The following is a 21274-nucleotide window of genomic DNA, read 5'->3' as shown; positions in this document are numbered from 1 at the left end:
AGAGAGACAGAGGAACAATTTCACTTACCTTGGTTAACAAAGAATAATGTGTTTATTTTTAGCATAAACAAAGTGTTTATAATTACCAAAGCTTCTATAAATTACAAAGCCTGAAGGTTTCCCTCTACTACAACTACCAACCTCTGATCTCAGTGGAGGCCATCTTGGACTGAGGGGACCTACTAATCTGGTCACATGACTATCAGTGGAAGTGCTAGACAACATATGCGTAAAGTTTAAACACATCTACGCAGCATGTAAGTTGAGGGTAACAGACACTGGATGGGGTATACGTTATGTAACAGACCAGTGCACTGCTAACTAGCTAGTGATTCTACATAGGTTAGCTACATTACTTACTCATGTTGAGGGCAGGCATGGCTCCCTTGGGTGTTGCAAGGTACATGCATCACATATAGCTAATATATAGCGCCATATAAACTCAGCAAAAAAAATTAAACGTCCTCTGTCAACTGTTTGTATGAACATAACAAGATTCAACAACTGAGACAAACTGAACAAGTTCCACAGCCATGTGACTAACAGAAATGGAATAATGTGTCCCTGAACAAGGGGGGGGGGGGGGGGGGGGGGAAACAGTCGGTATCTGGTGTGGCCACCAGCTGCATTAAGTACTGCAGTGTCCTCCTCATGGACTGCACCAGATTTGTTTGTTCTTGCTGTGAGATGTTACCCCACTCTTCCACCAAGGCACCTGCAAATTCCAGGACATTTCTGTGGGGAATGGCCCTAGCCCTCAACCTCCGATCCAACAGGTCCCAGACGTGCTCAATGGGATTGAGATCCGGGCTCTTCGCTGGCCATGGCATTACACTGACATTCCTGTCTTGCAGGGAATCACGCACAGAACGAGCAGTATGGCTGGTGGCATTGTCATGCTGGAGGGTCGTGTCAGGATGAGCCTGCAGGAAGGGTACCACATGAGGGAGGAGGATGTCTTCTCTGTAACGCACAGCGTTTAGATTGCCTGCAATGACAACAAGCTCAGTCCAATGATGCTGTGACGCATTGCCCCAGACCATGACGGACCCTCCACCTCCAAATCGATCCCGCTCCAGAGTACAGGCCTCGGTGTAACGGTCATTCCTTTGACGATAAACGCGAATCGTCAGTGAAGAGCACTTTTTGCCAGTCCTGTCCAGCGATGGTGAGTTTGTGCAACGTTGTTGCCAGTGATGTCTGGTGAGGACCTGCCTTACAACAGGCCTACAAGCCCTCAGTACAGCCTCTCTCAGCCTATTTTGGACAGTCTAAGCACTGATGCAGGGATTGTTCGTTCCTGGTTCGACTCGGACAGTTGTTGTTGCCATCCTGTACCTGTCCCGCAGGTGTGATGTTCGGATGTACCGATCCTGTGCAGGTGTTGTTACACGTGGTATGCCACTGCGAGGACGATCAGCTGTCCGTCCTGTCTCCCTGTAGCGCTGTCTTAGGTGTCTCACAGTTCGGACATCACAATATTTTGCCCTGGCCACATCTGCAGTCCTCATGCCTCCTTGCAGCATGCCTAAGGCACATTCACGCAGATGAGCAGGGACCCTGGGATCTTTCTTTTGGTGTTTTTCAGAGTCAGTAGAAAGGCCTCTTTAGTGTCATAAATTTTCATAACTGTGACCTTAATTGCCTACAGTCTGTAAGCTGTTAGTGTCTTAACGACCGTTCCACAGGTGCATGTTCAATAATTGTTTATTGTTCATTGAACAAGCGTGGGAAACAGTGTTTAAACCCTTTACAATGAAGATCTGTGAAGTTATTTGGATTTTTACGAATTATCTTTGAAAGACAGGGTCCCGAAAAAGAGACGTTTCTTTTTTTGTCGTTTTTTGCTGCGTTTACATTCGATTAAAAGTATCCCAAACCACTCCTCAAGTACCCCCAGACAGTCTACTTCAAAAGTATTTAAAAAGGAATCATAGTGGTAAGAACTGAAGACACAGGACAGGATTATACTGTATTTTACTCACTCATGCTGAGTGCAGCCATGCCTCCCTGTGGCGCTGCGGGGTACATGGAGGGGATACTGGTGGTCATGAAGTCAGCTATCTGCTGCAGGGCCAACAGGCTGGTGGGGGTCTTTCCCCTCTTCAGCTGGTCCTGAATCATCGTATCCAGCTCATCACAAAACGCCTGGGACAGACACACAGACAGTAACAGACAGTCAGAGAGTCACATAGTCGGAGACAGACATTGAAGGGTCAGGACGCGTGACTGCACACATATGCGTCAATACACTACCACCGTCGCAGAGTTGACATTCACACAGACATATGATGACGGGTCAGGGCAGGACAGAACGCGCCAGTACACTGTCGTATTCGCTGATGCATTCTAATAGTCACTGGCCGGCTATTGTTAGTTAATCTATTACAGGATCCATGGCTACTCTTAAATCAAGAGTGATCTGAATTAAAAAGGGCCTCTACATTATGTCTGCCTGTGTTCTCTCACTGTCGCTGCTAGACAACGTCAGAAGTAAGTCTGAAGTGCCTGTTGACCACCGCATTGCAAAGCGGAGACAGAGGCTCCAAACTGAAACAATGTTCGTAGGAATAGCCTAGCATATTACAGAAGCGCTGACGAGCAATTACTGTACTAAACATTCCCACTGTCCCAACAGCAGCTATGAGCGATAACTAAAAACTTACCTGCTCCTCACACTGGTCCTGTATATTTCATACCGTCCCTGACATGACGAGAACGTAAGGGAGAATAGCATGAACTCTACCCTTGTGTTACCCTCTCAGCTGCAGTCGGTGTGTGCACACTTTGTGTATGTGCGTGTGCCATTGCTGCCCCGAAAGAGCTTATCTCCTCTCTGACCCATATAAACTCATTCAGACTACAGTACGGAGGCCTTATGGCTCTCTGTCTATCCCTAGACCCTGATCCATCCACCAACCACACAGCATAATAAAAACAGTCTTTCTCCCAGCTCTATAAGGGCTGGTGTATAAATATTTAGTTTTTATACGTATATACACTGGGCTTAAACGGAGCGTTGAGGGAACAGTAGTGTGTTCGAGAGAGACGGGTAAACTGTTGACCAGTGTCAAGTGGTTATACCATGTGATAGTATAGAGGGTGATACAGCCTTACACAAGGAGGCTATTCAATTGGAAGTAACAAAAGGTGTTCTTATATTCTTATGTTGGTGACATTACCTTAAGGCATAAGATGGAAAAGGAGTAGCACTGCATACTGAGTGTTTGTGAGAATGTGCATTTGCATGCGTGTGTATGATAGCCAGGCCTACCGGGCTCTGCAGGATCATGGAGACCCTCTTCCTCTGCTCCATCATGTTGAAGTCCTGTCTGAGGTCTGGAGCCATGTTCCTCTCACGCTGGTACTCCGGGCTGCTTTCATCCACACGGTCAAAGTAGCGCTCCTTGTGGGGGGCGGTGGTGGGCGGGAGGGCAGTCACCACCACAGCACCTGAGTCACCGTTCATCACCAGGTCTGTTGGCTCCTGGAGATGCCAGGGAGAAAAGGTCAGAGGTGAGAGGTTACAACATGGGTCATGTTCAGTGGCGACCCGTCATTCAGGGCAGGTGGGGATGTTATTTGGGCAATAGTACGTGTCACATCAGTTTGCAAACAATGTAAAAAAAAAAAAAAAAAAGAGTTTCAAATATTTGAGTTAATAAAGCTGCATGCAAACATGGTCTCTTTTTTGCTTTCTTGAGTAAGGCAGCGCCAAAATGTGTTTCAGCCTAGCTCAGTGCTTTCTGTGGTGGTGGGGTAGCCAGCGGAAAATACGGAGCATAGGGGTTGGTAATGTTCTCTAGTTGCGTCATGATTGGCTCAGTGTTCTGTCACTCGTGGGGACACTACGACAAAACGTATCAGTGATCGGGCCAATGGACAAACATTACACAACAAGTTGGAAATCGCAAATTCAACAATGAGTGGTTTGAAGGAATCAGTGGCTAACTGCAAGCATTGCAAAGCAATTACTAGCCTGCTATTCAGTGGAGTGGGTGAGTGGTCTAAGTCTGGGTTTAAGGGTCTCTTTTCCAAGCTTAAAAGAATAAACATTCAACATTGGCCATGCTGTCAATCCAGCATTACTTCTGCCACGCTCAAAACAACTTCCTGTTCAAGTGAGCACAGCAAGGCGAGTCCAAAAATGTATTGTATTCTGCAGCATAAATGATGTAATATAACAGGGAGGTATGTATACTGTAGCTGAGAAAGTAATACTAAGTGTATGTCATGTAGTAAGCTGTTAATAGGTCATGTGCTTCACCCTAATCTTTTGGTCCCGTTTCCCCTCATAATTCAGCCTACTGCTCTGACTTGGTGGTGCACATGTAGCCTATAGCCTGTTTTAGAGATATGTAATCATTGACTATTGTAAGAGCTTTCATCGTCTGCTTATATGCCCCTTTCTCCCTTGGTGTACAGGGATAATACTGTAAGAATGGCCCATGTTCTTAGTTCTGTTGGTGTACATTTCAAAAGTGCTGAACAAATAGTTATATTGACTACGTCCATCCTAGCTCGCTCATTAATGTCTTTATCTAAATTACAGATGGCCTCTTATCCACTCGTCGTCCCCTTATGCCAGTTTGTGCATTTTCAATTGTCATTAGAAACCACATTTGTTTAAGCAAGTCAGCCATATAAGCTATGTTTTTTTAAAGGCAGTAAATGAGGCTGAATGAACTGGTATCGCTGCCAGACAAGGCTCCGCAGTGAACTCTGCTGTGGGGACAGCTGTTTGTAGGCCCTAACAAGATTGTGGGCACGGTTTGTCACCGTTACAGTGCAATTCATGTATTGTTTAGTGTTGTAGTGTGGCTTTGCTGGCATCGATCTAAAACATGTATTTATTTTGTTTGGCCCACCAAGATTTACATGCTAAAATCTCCACTGGTCATGTTTATTAAGGTACGCTGTAGAAAAACGTTTTGAAATGTAAGATGAAAATGAGCATTTCTTATTGGACAAGTCCAAGGTAGTAGTTTCTCCCTGTCAGTTTTCTTACGTTTGGTACCTAATGAACACAATCCTGGTTTCATCGAAGTAATCAGTTTAATCAGTCACACTAGACTACTGGGTGTATACCACTGCCTCAGAATTTAAAAATGTCCACGTCACGTTGCATGGCTTTATGCCATCACCTCTGCTCTTCCTGTTTGGTCATGTGACTACACACCCCATGGCTTATCGATTTCCTGTCCATTTTCCCCTGGCTCAGTCATTCAAAACAAAACCCAATAATGACAATAGCAAGGGACAAAATGAAAAGTTAACTATTTTACCCAACACTAGCACGCCAAACATTGTGTTTGATGGCTACACAGCGAGTACAGGAAGGAGGGAGTGTCGAATGTCAGTTTCCGTTTAGCGTAAAAGTGATTCTGATCTCCACCGATTCTGTTGCATGGCAGAGCTATGAGAGGTTGTTGTTCATGAATACCACAGTACAGCTTGCACCGCCACCTCCAATTTAGACAGAACATCATTGACAATCAGAGAGAGATGGGTGCAATTCCATTTTAAACGGAATTTCGCAAAGACTCTTTTCACTTAAAAATACTGCATGTTTAACTAACCATTCAACTCTATGCACAAGGACAATAAAAAAATAAAATAATAAATTCCACTGAACATTTTACAAACACATTTACAGGTAAAACTGTGCCGATACAAAGTTTGGTAACAGAATAAAACCGAGGGAGATGTCACCGTAGTTCTGTTACCAAACTTTGCATCTCACACAGTTTTTCCATGTGTGTATTTATTTACTGTGTGAATTGTTCAAAGTAGTATGGTTTGTTAAGCGTTGAAAACAATGTTTTGTTTGGCATACATTTCAAAGCGAGTCTCAGCATAATTGCGTTACCTTGGAATTGCTGATGGAGAGATGGAGCGAAAATAGATGGCGAAATGAGCGACAGTAGTCTCACTCTGCCAGACATGACACGGATTGCCATTCAACACTCAACCTAGAGCGGTTGGAGTCGAGGCTAGAGGGACAGAAATTATTTGCAATTGATCTCGTCTCGTTTCAGTCAAGGCTGTCTGAGGGGATAATGTTCTCTCAGATTAAGTACATTAGTAGCCTGTAGACGGAGACCTCCCCCCCAGAGGACAAAGACAGGCAGCATAAGAGGATTAGAGTAAGACTAGTCGGCCTCTATGGGCTGGCAGACACCACTGTAAACCATTTGCCCTTCTCAGTTCTCAGCAGTTAGAGCAGCTTTCAGGCAGCCAAAACTGGACACAGGGATGCTATGACAACTACTAGCCAGGCCCAAACCATCCAGCCCTCACAGCAGACATTGGCCCAATCTGTTTAGTGCCAAATACACACTAAGAAGAGTTTAGGGGCAAATAAAAGGGGAAATCAGGAGAAATTAATGGAGAAAGTAGAAAAACCATGATGATACATCCTTTATCAATTCAAAATGTATATGCAATGTTTCCACACTGTATTAGTGTGAGTATTGAAGCAAGGATCTCGCTTCTGACCTGAGTGATTCTTGTGATCGGCGTAATTTACACCCACAGGATACAGAACAACTAGCTTGGAATCCAAACGGACATGCTCTGTTTTACAGCTTGGATTCCAGGCTACCAAATAACATGAACAGATAGAAAAATAGCAATTAGGCATAAGTCTTGCTGTGCCAAACTCATTAGGACAACAAAAAAAAGTCCTCAAACCTCTGGTTTTGTATGACGAATTACCATTTATTGTCCAACAGAACAGTGGATAATGCTGCACTGTCTCTGTCTGGTGGAGAGAATGTAGATGGGTATGCCCCCCAAATGGCAACCTATTCCCTATATACAGTACCAGTCAAAAGTTGATACACCTACTCATTCAAGGGTTTTACAGAATTTTTTACATTGTAGAATAATTGTGAAAACATCAAAACTATGAAATGACACATATTGAATCATGTAGTAACCAAAAAAAGTGTTAAAATCAAATTATATTTTATATTTGAGATTCTGCAATTTATTTATTTTACCTTTATTTATTCTGCAAATAGCCACCGTTTGCCTTGATGACAGCTTTGCACACGCTTGACATTCTCCCAACCAGCTTCATGAGGTAGTCACCTGGAATGCATTTCAATTAACAGGTGTGCCTCGTTTTAAGGTCATTTGTGGAATGTCTTTCCTTCTTAATGCGTTTGAGACAATCAGTGTTGTTGTGACAAGGTAGGGGTGGTATACAGAAGATAGCACTATTTGGTAAAAGACCAAGTCCATATTATGTCAAGAACAGCTCAAATAAGCAAAGAGAAACGACAGTTCATCATTAATTTAAGACGAAGGTCAGTCAATGCGGACCATTTCAAGAATTTTGAAAGTTTCTTCAAGTGCAGTCACAAACACCATAAAGCACTATGATGAAACTGGCTCTCATGAAGACCAACACAGGAAAGGAAGACCCAGAGTTACTTCTGCTGCAGAGGATAAGCTCATTAGTTAACTGCACCTCAGATAGCAGCCCAAATCAATGCTTCACAGAGTTCAAGTAACAGACATCTCAACTGTTCAGAGGAGACTGCGTGAATCAGGCCTTCATGGTCAAATTGCTGCAAATAAACCACTACTAAAGGACACCAATAAGAAGAAGAGACTTGCTTGGGCCAAGAAACACGAGCAATGGACATTAGACTGTGGAAATCTGTCTTTTGGTCTGACAAGTCCAGATTTAAGATGTTTGGTTCCAAATGCCGTGTCTTTGTGAGACCCAGAGTAGGTGTACGGATTATCTCTGCATGTGTGATTCCCACCGTGAAACATGTAGGTGGTGTGATGGTGCTTTGCTGCAGACACTGTCAGTGATTTATTTAGAATTCAAGGCACATGTAACCAGCATGGCTACCAAAGCATTCTGCAGCGATACGCTATCCCATTTGGTTTGCGCTTTGTCCCACTATCATTTGTTTTTCAACAGGACAAGGACCCAAAACACACCTCCAGGCTGTGTAAGGGCTATTTGACTAAGGAGAGTGATGGAGTGCTGCATCAGATGACCTGGAATCCACAATCACCCGACCTCAACCCAATTGAGATGGTTTGGGTTGAGTTGGACCGCAGAGTGAAGGAAAAGCAGCCAACAAGTGCTTAGCATATGTGGGAACTCCTTCAAGACTGTTGGAAAAGCATTCCTCTTGAAGCTGGTTGAGAGAATACTAAGAGTGTGTAAAGCTGTCATCAAGCCAATGGGTGGCTATTTGCAGAACCTCAAATATAAAATATATTTTGATTTGTTTAACACTTTTTTAGTTACTACATGATCCCATATGTGTTATTTCATAGTATTGATGTCTTCACTATTATTCTACAATGTAGAAAATAGTAAAAATATAGAAAACCCTTGAATGAGTAGGTGTGCCCAAACTTTTGACTGGTACTGTAGTGCAGTACTTTTGACCAGAGCATAGGACTCTTGTCAAAAGTAGTGCACTATATATGGAATAGGGTGCCATTTGGTACGCAGCCCATGGTCTTGTGTGTCCAGGAATGAAATCCTCCCTTAATGGTCCCAGTCTCTTAGGTCTCTGGTTCATAGGTCACACACTGCCCTATTGATTGTTGAGTATCTTTTGTTAATGTTGTGGTGCCTGTGTAAGAAGGGAGCATTGCAGACTAAATCTGTCTTCTCTTACAATACAACCCTGATACCATTTAGAAAAAGATAAACGACCCAGAACAATCTCTAAAAGAAACTGTGGTTGAGGGCAATTTCCACAGTAACGGAATTACGCTTTGACTCAGTTTTTTCACTTTAAAATATATGCCAAACAAAAACTATTGATTTCAAAGTTTAACAAACCATATTACTCTATGGGACAGTTTCCAAATTAATTGCGTCGGTAGGAACAGGACAAAACTATCCACTTGTTAGCTGGCTATGTAAACAAATGTCACTGCAACTCAATATCATATGCGCTCCAATGCGCGGGCATCTACCCTAACACGACAGCTAAGCTGTCAAATAATAGGGAAATTAGGCAACGTACTAGTATAGCCTATGAATATCTGTAGCTACATAGAAAACATGACAAACCATGACCTAAAATGTTCCCTTTTTCATTTATGGGATTCATATCATCTTCAAAAAATATAGTACCTATTTGGACCGGCATTGACAGTTACTAAACACCATCCTGTGGCCATTTCCAAATACCCCAGTATATGGTATATCGTCCAAGCCTAGATTCCACATGTCTTACTCATTGCTAGGAAGACTTACGGTGTTATTAGATGTTAATAAGTACATTTATTGAAGATATGAATCCTATAAATGTTTTTTTTAAAAGGTACAATTTGGGTGCAAGCAAGTAGAGATCAAATTAAATTATAACCACAGAAACGATTATCATCACAATTTCAGATGGTGGGTGTCGAAATCCTCATGCTTTTTGGGAGATGGAACGATCCTAAGGATGTCAAGAGACTGCATGCTGCTCAGTGCTTACCATGCCATTTGATACAGTACAGTATCATCATGAAGCTGAACAAACACAAAAAAACACTCCCCATTCAAGCACACAATGCTGATGTTGTTGCTGACTACCGTCACCGCAGATCTACTGTGCCCATTCTGCCTCACTGAAGCGTCCAACCATCCCCAAGCTCAGTGGAAACATCATGGCCTTTTCCAGCCATCCATTTCTACAAGGAATATCAGCTCAACGTTTTACATACATATCTTCCACTTAATTAAAATCACGCTTCCAGGATATAGCACTGTGCAGCTACTGATTAAAGCTGCAATCATAGCATCAGGCCCAGAGTTGTACATTTCACACCTGGCTGATTCATCTGCACTATGTAGTAACCCCACATCACACAGGTTCCCCCTTCCCACTATTACTCAACAACTGGTGCACATCAGAAATGTCTGAAATGTCTGCATTGACTGTGGTCACTATGGAAACAAAGCACATTACCATGGAAACTGGGAATAGCCTTTTCGACTTGGGTAATAGTATAGCAATCTATCATTACAGTACACAACAACTCTACTCCAAATGAAATGTGTTATTAACACGTTCCAGGCGTGTTACAGAGAACTGGGAATAGAAATCTCATTCATGACAGATTGCACTAGGTAGAGTAGGGACAGAGGTTGCAACACCATGTGTCATCTCTGAACCCAAAATGAGCCTATGTCCTTCTGATTAAAGATTTGGTTCAAAATGCACTCTAAATCTCTCACTGGTGCATACCTAAATAATTTACAACGTATAACCTTCCAATGTAATCAAAGGAATGAATCAATCTGGGCCACATTCCAACACAATGCCTTGGGGGAAACTAACCTAAAAGAGTAGTATTGATTAGAGTAAGACGGCTCTGGAGAAATTCTGCAACAGTCCAGATGCTGTCCATAACTTTTCCGTCCTCTCCCAGCCTGCATCCTGGCATGAGGCAATGATGAAAGCATTAGGAGCGCGAGAGACGGCGACTAATTGTTGGTACTACAACTACTTCTGTCAGAAAGCTGTTAGCTAGCGAGAAAGAGAGAAGATGGATGTTAAGTTTCAGCTCTGCAGATGGACCAGAGTTACTGTAGAGAGGGTAGGGGAAGGGTCCATTGAGATGAACATGTGTGTTCTTGACTTTTGATCTCCCATAGTCCCCAACAACCAGATGTTGCAGTTCAGGAGAAATGAGAAGAGAGCCTGATGCTTCTTCCGCTTTTGGACGTTAACAAGGCGACACTCCATCTTAAAACGTCTTATGGCTGAAGGGGCAGTATTGAGTAGCTTGGATGAAAGGTGCCCATATCAAACGGCCTGCTCCTCAGTCATAGTTGCTAATATTTGCATATTATTAMTAGTATTGYATAGAAAKCACTCTAAAGTTTCTAAAACTGTTTGAWTTATGTCTGTGAGATTAACAGAACTCATATTGGCAGGCAAAATCCTGAGTTGAAATCAAAACAGGAAGTCAGAAATCTGAGCTTGTATGTATTCACCAGAGTCCTTAATGAAATCCCCTTGAGCTATTAATGATGTTGCACTGCCTAGGGGTTCCACTAGATGTCAACCATCAATAGAAATTATAATGAGACTTCTATGATGTTGTGGGAGAGAATGATAGCAGAATCAGTCAGGTGTCCATCAAGCAGCCATTTTCTGATCATGCTTTTTCCTCGTGGAGTCACTTATGTTCCATTGCTCACGAAGACAAGGAATACTCCGGTTGGAACTTTATTGAAGCTATATGTTAAAAACATCCTAATGATTGATTGTGTACTTAGTTTGAAATGTTTCTTCGACCGGTAATATCACTTTTTGAAGTTTTTGTCCGATATAACGCTGACCAGAATTAGCGTTTGGATATGTAAACCAGACGCGCTAACAAAAGAAGGTATTTGGACATAAATAACGGATTTTTTTCGAACAAAACAAACATTTATTGTGGACCTGGTGTGCTTTCTGATGTAGATCATCAAAGGTAAGGGAATATTTATCATGTATTTTCGTGTTTATGTTGACGCCATCTTTGCAGCTGTGGTATTTTACTTTTGAGCGCCGTCTCAGATTATAGCGTGCGTTTCTTTTTCCGTAAAGTTTTTTTGAAATCTGACACAGCGGTTGCATTAAGGAGAGGTATATCTATAATTCCATGTGTATAACTTGTATTATCTTCTATATTTATGATGAGTATTACGTTGAAACGATGTGGCTATGCAAAGTCATTTGATGTTTTTGCAACTAGTGAATCTAGTCGCCTCAATGTAAACTCAGATTTTTTTATATAAATATGAATTTAATCAAACAAAACATGCATGTATTGTGTAACATGAAGCTCTATGAGTGTCATCTGATGAAAATAATCGAAGGTTAGTGATACATTTTATCTCTATTCTGGTTTTTGTGAAGCTACCTTTAGCTGGAAAAATGGCTGTGATTATTGTGGTTTTGTGGTGACCTAACATAATCGTTTGTAGTGCTTTCAAATGAAAAGCCTATTTGAAATCGGACACTTTGGTGGGATTAACAACAAGATTACCTTTAAAATGAGATAAGACACATGAATGTCTGAGGAATTTTAATTATGAGATTTCTGTTTTTTTGAATTTGGCGCCCTGCACTTCGACTGGCTGTTGTCATATCGGTCCCGTTAACAGGACTGCAGCCATAAGAAGTTTTTAACTCCTCCTACACATTTACTGGATAGGTTTTACGATGCAGGAAATAGCCTCCGGACAGTTTTTCTTCTCGTCAAGACCAGTATGTAGGTGGATCTACTTTCAGGCGTTTCTTTTACAACTGCTAGATCTCCAATAACAGTAGAGAATGTAATGACAAATAACATTTCAGTTAGCTTATTTCAACATCATAGATAATGAAAGTGAAAAACATTTGAATTATTTGAGACACCATTCGGCTGTGTAATGTTATGTACCCCCCCCCCTCCCTCTACAGGCATTATGTTGGAGGGAAAACCGATTTAATTGGCTTGTCTGACTGTGCAAACATTTAAAGTTACATTTTGTCACATGCGCTTTCCCAAAAATGAAGTAATCAATATCAGTAGTACTATATAATAAAGCAGAACAAAAACACACAATAAATAAAAATAAGATCATTTTACCACAGCGCTTTCAAATCAGAGCAGGAAGTTCTGTTGAAAATATAAAAAGACCACTTGAGTTAGCTCCAAAAATTTGCCAGTCAAGTCATTTTGTGAAATGATTTTGCTATGCGAGGAAAGTGAAGTTCTGGTCTCAAACTCACCCTCTCTCACTTCCTGTGTGTGTGCCTCCATGTCTGGATGGGTCAGTGATACATGGCGAAGTCCACTATGCTTCCAGACAGTGAGTGCAGTCTCCAACTCCAGAGTGAATGCGTGTCATAGATGGAATCCATAATAATCCTTCTTTGGGATGTAGGAATCCACTGCCTGACAACTGTTGCCTGTGCCTCAGATAACTAGTGTTCCTAACTCATAACAGAAGCATTATAGCCATGGCCCTTTCCACTCATGTAAATGAGATGCTATGCGCATTGAACAGTGTGTTCTGTGTGTCTGTTGCAGTGTTAACATGGCAAAGCCCTGATAACCATCCTCAAGCATCCAATTTGTAGCCCAATATGATACTATGTCTGTACTCATGAATGTTGAAGATGGAAATACTTCTGTGTATTTCTGGCTATTAAAATACTATTCTGATTTCACTAAAATGCTCTCTTACAGCTGGAGGACAAGTCGTTATCGACTGCGTAATGTCATTATTGAATCCGACTTCAAGTGACGCTTTATAATCCAAAGGTTAAATTACAAATATTTTTGTGCCCTGATAAGCCACTTGAAATGCATTTTTTGAAATAGAGTTAGATGCCATTTCATGTTATTGAATTAGAAGTCTACATTCCAGCATTGATTTGTTTTGAACAGAGATAACAATACTGAGATTGACACTTATGGCAGACTGATAGAGGTCCATGTACAGTGGCATCATATAACATGATATATCATCCTCATACAGTGGATTAGGAAAGTATTCAGACCCCTTCACGTTTCCACATTTTGTTACAGCCTTATTCTGAAACTGATTAAATAAACATTTGCTCTCATCACCCTACACACAATACCCCATAATGACAAAGCAAAAATAGGTGTTTTTTTGTGTGCACATCAATTGAAATACCTTATTTACATAAGTTTTCGGACTCTTGCTATGAGACTCGAAATTGAGCTCAAGTGCATCCTGTTTCCATTAATCATCCTTGAGGTGTTTCTACAACTTGGAGACCACCGGTGGTAAATTTAATTGATTGGATATGATTTGGAAAGGCACACACCGGTCTATATAAAAAGGTCCCACCGTTTACAGTGCATGCCATAACAAAATCCAAGCCATGAGGTCGAAGGAATTGTTCGTAGAGCTAAGAGACAGGATTTTGCCGAGGCGCAGATCTCAGGAACGTACCAAAAAATGTCTGCAGCATTGAAGGTCCCCAAGAACACAGTGACCTCCATTATTCTTAAATGGAAGAAGTTTGGAACCACCAAGTCTCCTCCTAGAGCTGGCCCGCCGGGCTAAATTGAGCAATTGAGGGAGAAGGGCTTTGGTCAGGGAGGTGACCAAGAACCCGATGGTCACAGACAGAGCTCCAGAGTTCCTCTGTGGAGATGGAAAAACCTCCCAGAAGGACAACCATCTCTGCAGCACTCCACCAATCAGGCCTTTATGGTAGAGTGGCCAGACGGAAGACACTTCTCAGTAAAAGGCACGACAGCTTAGAGTTAGCCAAAAGGCACCTAAAGGACTCTCAGACCATGAGAAACAACATTCTCTGGTCTGATGAAACCAAGATTGAACTTTGGCCTGAATGCCAATCGTCACGTCTGGAGGGAACCAAGCACCGCTCATCACCTGGCCAATACCATCCCTACGGTGAAGCATGGTGGTGGCAGCAACATGCTGTGGGGATGGTTTTCAGTGGCAGGGACTGTGAGACTAGTCAGGATCGAGGGAAAGATGAACAGAGCAAAGTACAGAGAGATCCTTGATGAAAACCTGCTTCAGAGCGCTCAGGACGTCAGACTGGGGCGAAGGTTCACCTTCCAACAGGACAAAGGCCCTAAGCCAGAGGCCGGACTTGAACAGCAACAGCAACGCTCCCCATCCAACCTGACAGAGCTTGAGAGGGTCTGCAGAGAAGAATGGGAGAAACTCCGCAAATACAGGTGTGCCAAGCTTGTAGCGTCATACCGAAGAAGACTTGAGGCTCTAATCACTGCCAAAGGTGCTTCAACAAAGTACTGAGTAAAGGGTCACTTTTGTAAATGTGATATTTCTGTTTTCTAATTTTAATACATTTGCAAAAATTTCTAAAAACCTGTTTTTGCTTGGTCATTATGAGGTATTGTGTGTAGATTGATGAGGGAAAAAATATATTTAATACATTTTAGAACAAGGCTGTAACGTAACAAAATGTGAAAAAATTGAAAGGGTCTGAATACTTTCCGAATTCACTGTAAATCAGGTGGATATAATTTGACCTTGACCTGAAAGAGGAAGCAGCATTTATCCTACTGAATTACCCAGTGTATTCACAGGATAATACTTTGAGCCACCAAATTAATGGAAAACTGTCATTTTCAACAGGAGGCGATGAGTCAGATTGTTGGCGACACTACTAGGCGATTTCTTGCTACAAAGTAGTTTCTAGTGAAAACTTACTGTTTGAATGCTTCACTATAACAACTCTTCACCACAAAGAGGATCACAATCCTCCGCCTTTTGGAGGGAAGAGTAGAAATCCACGGCATGATGGCGCATAGATTTGGAGTTAGATAAACTTGGATTTTTCGGCAGGGACATATGCAGGATGCTACCCTCCTCCGCATGGCCTTCGCTCCAGATCAAAACTCCAAACCTGCAACCTAATTTGGGCCAAAATGAACTGGAGGGATTACTTCTACCAAGGTTCTCTTTTTCCAAGCTATACAGAGTGGGCTCTAGCAAACAAACAGCACACCTGAGGACACCATCCAACCGGGAACTGAGTGAGTAGTGTTTGGTCTGATACTATTTTGAAAGCCAAGAAGACAAATGCAAATAAAAAAATAAAGTACATCACAATGATATATTTTACTTTATGGATACTGAATGCTGAGTTAAGGCTGCCAGGCTTGCTAGGACAAACCAGATACAACTTCAATTAGCACTGAGGTGTGACGTGAGAGGTGTTGAGGCCTTTGGGCCCAACAAGTGGCAGGAGTCTTTGAAGCCCCCGCTCACTGTTCAAAGACCATCCACTGGCATTTTCAACAAGACATCTGCCTCCAGAAATAAAAGCTTATCCCAAGTGGGTGTGACACCTTCTCCCGTTGCCTGCTGCTTGGATTCCACCTGGCGATCTGTTCACCGTCTGCCCTGGCCTGTCCCACCCTGTCTGGTACAGGTACCCCCAACACACTCCCCCCTCTCTCCCGAGCTTTCGCTCGCCTCCAGCACACACGCACTGTTGGAGCGAGTGACTCTGAACTTACAATGGCTAGCCCCAAGTCGTTATATATATTTTTTAATTCTTGTGCATTTTGCCTCATGACTCCTGCATGTTTTGTTGACTACGAACTTTCTTCACCCAAGCGTGGGACAGATTGTTTGTTCCCACACTCGGGACTCTGACTTTCTATTGGTTACACAGACTTTTGGCCTCCCATCCTATTCTAACCACCAACAAGCTTTCTCTACCCTTAACCTTGTTCTGAACACCTCCAAAACAAAGGTCATGTGGTTTGGTAAGAAGAATGCCTCTCTTCCCAGGGGTGTTATTACTAGCTCTGAGGGTTTAGCGCTTGAGGTAGTCACCTCATCACCTCAGCTTGAGGTAGTCACCTTGAGGTAGTCACCTCAAGTACTTGGGAGTATGACTAGATGGTAAACTGTCCTTCTCTCAGCACATATCAAAGCTGCAGGCTAAAGTTAAATCTAGACCTGGTTTCCTCTATTGTAATCGCTCCTCTTTCACCCCAGCTGCCAAACTAACCTCAATTCAGATGACCATCTACCCATGCTAGATTACGGAGACATAATCGGGGGCGGCAGGTAGCCTAGTGGTTAGAGCGTTGAACTTGTAACCAAAAGATGCCAGATCGAATCCCCAAGCTGACAAGGTAAACATCTGTCGTTCTGCCCCTGAACAAGGCAGTTAACCTACTGTTCTTAGGCCGTCACTGAAAATAAGAATTTGTTCTTAACCGACTTGCCTAGTTAAATAAAGGTAAAATAAAAAAATATATAGATCGGCAGGTAAGAGTGCTCGAGCGGCTAGATGTTCTTTACCATTTGGCCATCAGATTTGCCACCAATACCAATGCTCCTTATAGGACACATAACTGATCTCTATATTAATCTGTAAACTGATCATCTCTGTATACCCGTCGCAAGACCCACTGGTTCATTCTTATTTATAAAAACCTTTTAGGCCTCACTCCCCCCCTCTCTGAGATATATACTGCAGCCCTCATCCTCCACATACAACACCCATTCTGCCAGTCACATTCTGTAAAAGGTCCCCAAAGCACATACATCCCTGGGTCGCTCCTCTTTTCAGTTCGCTGCAGCTAGCGACTGGAACGAGCTGCAACAAACACTCAAACTGGACAGTTTTATCTCCATCTCTTCATTCAAAGACTCAATCATGAACACTCTTACTGACAGTTGTGGTTGCTTTGTGTGATGTATTGTTGTCTCTACCTTCTTGCCCTTTGTGCTGTTGTCTGTGCCCAATAATGTGTACCATGTTTTGTGCTGCTACCATGTTGTCATGTGTTGCTATGTTGTTGTCTTACGTCTCTCTTTATGGAGTGTTGTCTCTTGTCTTGATGTGTGTTTTGTCTTATATTTTTAATTTTTAATCCCAGCCCCAGTCCCCGCAGGAGGCCTTTTGCCTTTTGGTAGGCCGTCATTATAAATAAGAATTTGTTTTTAACTGACTTGCCTAGTTAAATAAAAAAATATAGGAGACAATCTTGTTCATTCCAACTTAGCCTGACTCAGGTTGGCACAGTAGTGTGAAAAGCGTACTAGTGTCTTCAAATTTGGACCTGCCTGGGTTAAACAGATGGTGCTGTGTTATTATGCAAGAGCAAAAGCAGGAGGGACAGTGAATGTGTGTAGCTAGCGGATGGCTAAATTAGCATCAAGACATTCTGCATTAATATGGCCCCAAATTCTTCCTAAAGTTTAATTTCTGAAATCTAAATCCATTTTTTTTTTTTAAGTCATTTGAAGGGTGGAAAGATGTTTGGCATATAATTGGCATTTGCACAGAAAATGATTATTGAGAAATATTGTGGCCTTACCCAGTCCTCCTTAAAACTAGTCTAAAGTCGAGCGTGTTAGCATGGACATGTTATCTGCTTCAAAAGGAGGGTATTTAAGAAAACATCTTATTTCACAGTACCCACGTGTACTCCCACACTCATGATCTCTTTTAAGTAACATCTACGCTGAAGCCAACCCTGAGTGTAGAGCGTTGTGTTGAGGGGGCAGTGACGGTGCTTGGCGAGGGTTCTCTCAAGGTTTTATGTGGCAGTCAGATGTCACGTGTAAGAGAGTGGTGGGAGATCGGTGTCTGAAGGGAGATCGGTTTGGAAAATGGCACACTATGAAATTCCATTTTAACCAAATGGACAATAAAGTATTGTAATGATCTCGATATATCATGAATAAAAGATAGTCCAGGACAGTGGATGACATTCTCGTATCAAACTGTTTATTATACATTTCAAATAGTATAACTACACCAAATAAATTGTTATACACCAAATCACTAACCCTGATGGCTATCTCACTGATACAGGACGTAAGAGAGAGAGTACAATTAAGCATGCCAATATAACAGAACCTGCACTCTCTTGCTGCCTGCTGAAACTGTGGCGCGCATCTAAACAAAGTATTTCATGGGCTTTGAATTTGTGTAGGTTACTTTTTGCATGATTTCTCTATTGTACTACAACTACATAATTGATAAGTCGTATACCTCCACTACTTTGATACACATCAGTGGGGATTAAGTAGTGAGTATACGCAATACCCACTGAACAAAAAAGTGGGTATACGGCGTATATATGCGTATAGCATTCACTACACCACTGAGTGCCACTGGGCCGGAACAACCTGTTTTTCTTGAAACATTGTAAAATATTAACCTAGGTATTCAAACTTTCATGACATCAGAAAACATTGTTTCTTGAGTCCAACACAAGACCCCCCCTCCTCCTTGCTACAGTGCACTGACAAATCTTGCATTCTACACACTGAAACTCTGCCAAACATTTGCACTTGGAGAAAGGAAGGAAAGAGAGCGAGAGGGAAACAAACTTGAAATGAGGAACACATTTTAATCACCATCCACACTGGGGTCAAGGGTGTGGGCTGGTGTACTAAAACAAAATAGAGGTCGACCGATTAATCGGCCGACCTTAATTAGGGCAGATTTCACGTTTTCATAACAAATTGGTAATCTGCATTTTTGGACACCGATTACATTGCATTCCACAAGGAAACTGCGTGGCAGGCTGACCACCTGTTACGTGAGTGCAGCAAGGAGCCAAGGTAAGTTGCTAGCTAGCATTAAACTGATTTTATTAAAAAAAACAATCAATCTTCACATAATCACTAGTTAACTACACATGGCTGATGATATTACTAGGTTAACTAGCTTGTCCTGCGTTGCACATAATCAATGCGGTGCCTGTTAATTCATCATCGAATCACAGCCTACTTCGCCGAATGGGAGATGATTTAACAAAAGCGCATTCGCGAAAAAAGCACAATCGTTGCACGAATGTACCTAACCATAAACATCAATGCCTTTCTTAAAATCAATACACAGAAGTATATTTGTTTTAAATAACATTGAAGGTTTTGCAACATAACAGTAATATTTAGACTTAGGGTTTCCACCCGTTCTATAAAATACGGAACGGTTCCGTATTGCACTGAAAGAATAAACGTTTTGTTTTCGAAATGATAGTTTCCGGATTTGACCATATTAAAATGACTAAAGCCTCGTATTTCTGTGTTTATTATATTATAATTAAATCTATGATTTGATATAGCAGTCTGACTGAGCGGTGGTAGGCAGCAGCAGGCTCGTAAGCATTCATTCAAACTTTACTGCGTTAGCCAGCAGCTCTTAGCAATGCTTGAATCACAGCGGTGTTTATGACAAGCCTATCAACTCCTGAGATTAGGCTGGCAATACTAAAGTGCCTATTAGAACATCCAATAGTCAAAGGTATATGAAATACAAATGGTAGAGAGAGAAATAGTCCTATAGTTACTACAATCTAAAACTTCTTAACTGGGAATATTGAAGAACTGGGAATATTGAACCACCAGCTTTCATATGTTCTGAGCAAGGAACTTAAACGTTAGCTTTTATACATGGCACAAACTGCACTTTCTTCTCCAACGCTGTGTTTTTACATTATTTCAACCAAATTGAGCATGTTTCATTATTTATTTGAGACTAAACTTGATTTTACTTATGTATTATATTAAGTTAAGATAAAAGTGTTCATTCAGTATTGTTGTAATTGTCATTATTACAAATCATCATAAATCGGTCGACCTCTAAAACAGGAGTCTATGTGTGTTCCTCCCATTCCAACAAAATAACAAAATCCATGGAGAAAACCCTCCAGTTCTCTCTACAGGCTGCTAGCCTAGTTTGTCTCTACTAATCCTCATAAAGGAGGGGAATTACAGCCCACTAACTGACTGGGAAAAATGTATCAACAGCTAGCAGACTAAAGAAGCAACAGTTTAGTGGAATATGCTCTGGTCTCCAGTATTGCCCCAAATTTAACAGCAATCTGCATTCCAGAGATGGCATGGCACACATTCACCGGGGTCGTTCTCACTAGTGCATAGCGTAGCAAAACACTTTGCAGCAGAAAACGAAAACAAGTGTTTCTTATTGGACAAGTTCTGCAAGTCCCCCCCATGTTTCAGTGAGTTTGGTTATGTTTGGTGCCCAATGAATAATACCCTGATATCAGCAGGTCAAAGACAGGGTGATGGCACACATTCATTTGCCAGGTCAGCACAGAGCCTCAGACATCCCTGTTCATCATCTGAACAACCCTCGATGCTCTTACCAAGCCTTTCACCGCCTGGCGGCATGACTATTACCCATGATGGGATAATACTGTACAGAGAAAGACTAAGAATTAATCTCAAGGCATTTTTCATAGAAATCCACAATGCTTCCTTATTCTTTGGGTTGTTGACAAGTGTACTGTAGCCTAGGCGAGGCTGGATTGTCATCAATTGGAAAGAGTAATCAAACATCTCTTGGGAGATTGGAAGCTTATTGGATAATTGTTCAAATAGACAATGAAAAATATGGGATGTTCAAAATCAAAGATGAAATACTTCATCATTGTTACAGTGCACTGGGAAAAACACATGCATGGCTGAATTAGGCCTACACACACCAGCACAGATAAACTCAGCAAACAAAGAAACGTCCCTTTTTCAGGACACAGTCTTTCAAAGATAATTTGTAAAAATCCAAATAACTTCACAGATCTTCATTGTAAAGGGTTTAAACACTGTTTCCCATGCTTGTTCAATGAACCATAAACAATTAATGAACATGCACCTGTGGAACGGTCATTAAGACACTAACAGCTTACAGACCGTAGGCAATTAAGGTCACAGTTATGAAAACTTAGGACACTAAAGAGGCCTTTCTACTGACTCTGAAAACCACCAAAAGAAAGGTCCCAGGGTCCCTGC

The 21274-nt window shown here is 41.9% G+C and overlaps 1 protein-coding gene across 9 annotated transcripts in view; it reads right to left on the bottom strand.

The window, feature by feature from the left end:
• The window catches only part of add1 (adducin 1 (alpha)), a 52301-nt gene that overhangs the window by 29013 nt on the left and 2014 nt on the right, over positions 1-21274 (bottom strand). For 8 of the 9 annotated variants that reach the window (XM_023983352.3, XM_023983351.3, XM_023983349.3 and 5 more), the window contains exons 2-3: positions 3275-3487; positions 1986-2148 (exon numbers count right to left, since the gene is read on the bottom strand). In XM_023983352.3, coding sequence (XP_023839120.1) covers positions 1986-2148; positions 3275-3469 — 358 coding nt within the window. In that variant the 5' untranslated portion in view covers positions 3470-3487. Of the gene's footprint in view, positions 1-1985; positions 2149-2666; positions 2774-3274; positions 3488-21274 lie in introns of those variants that run through there. The other variant, XM_023983353.3, reaches the window with a different exon arrangement.

The sequence above is a fragment of the Salvelinus sp. IW2-2015 genome, linkage group LG4q.1:29 (genome assembly GCF_002910315.2).
Source record: "Salvelinus sp. IW2-2015 linkage group LG4q.1:29, ASM291031v2, whole genome shotgun sequence".
NCBI lineage: Eukaryota > Metazoa > Chordata > Actinopteri > Salmoniformes > Salmonidae > Salvelinus > Salvelinus sp. IW2-2015.
This window is presented reverse-complemented; position numbering and strand designations above follow the sequence as displayed.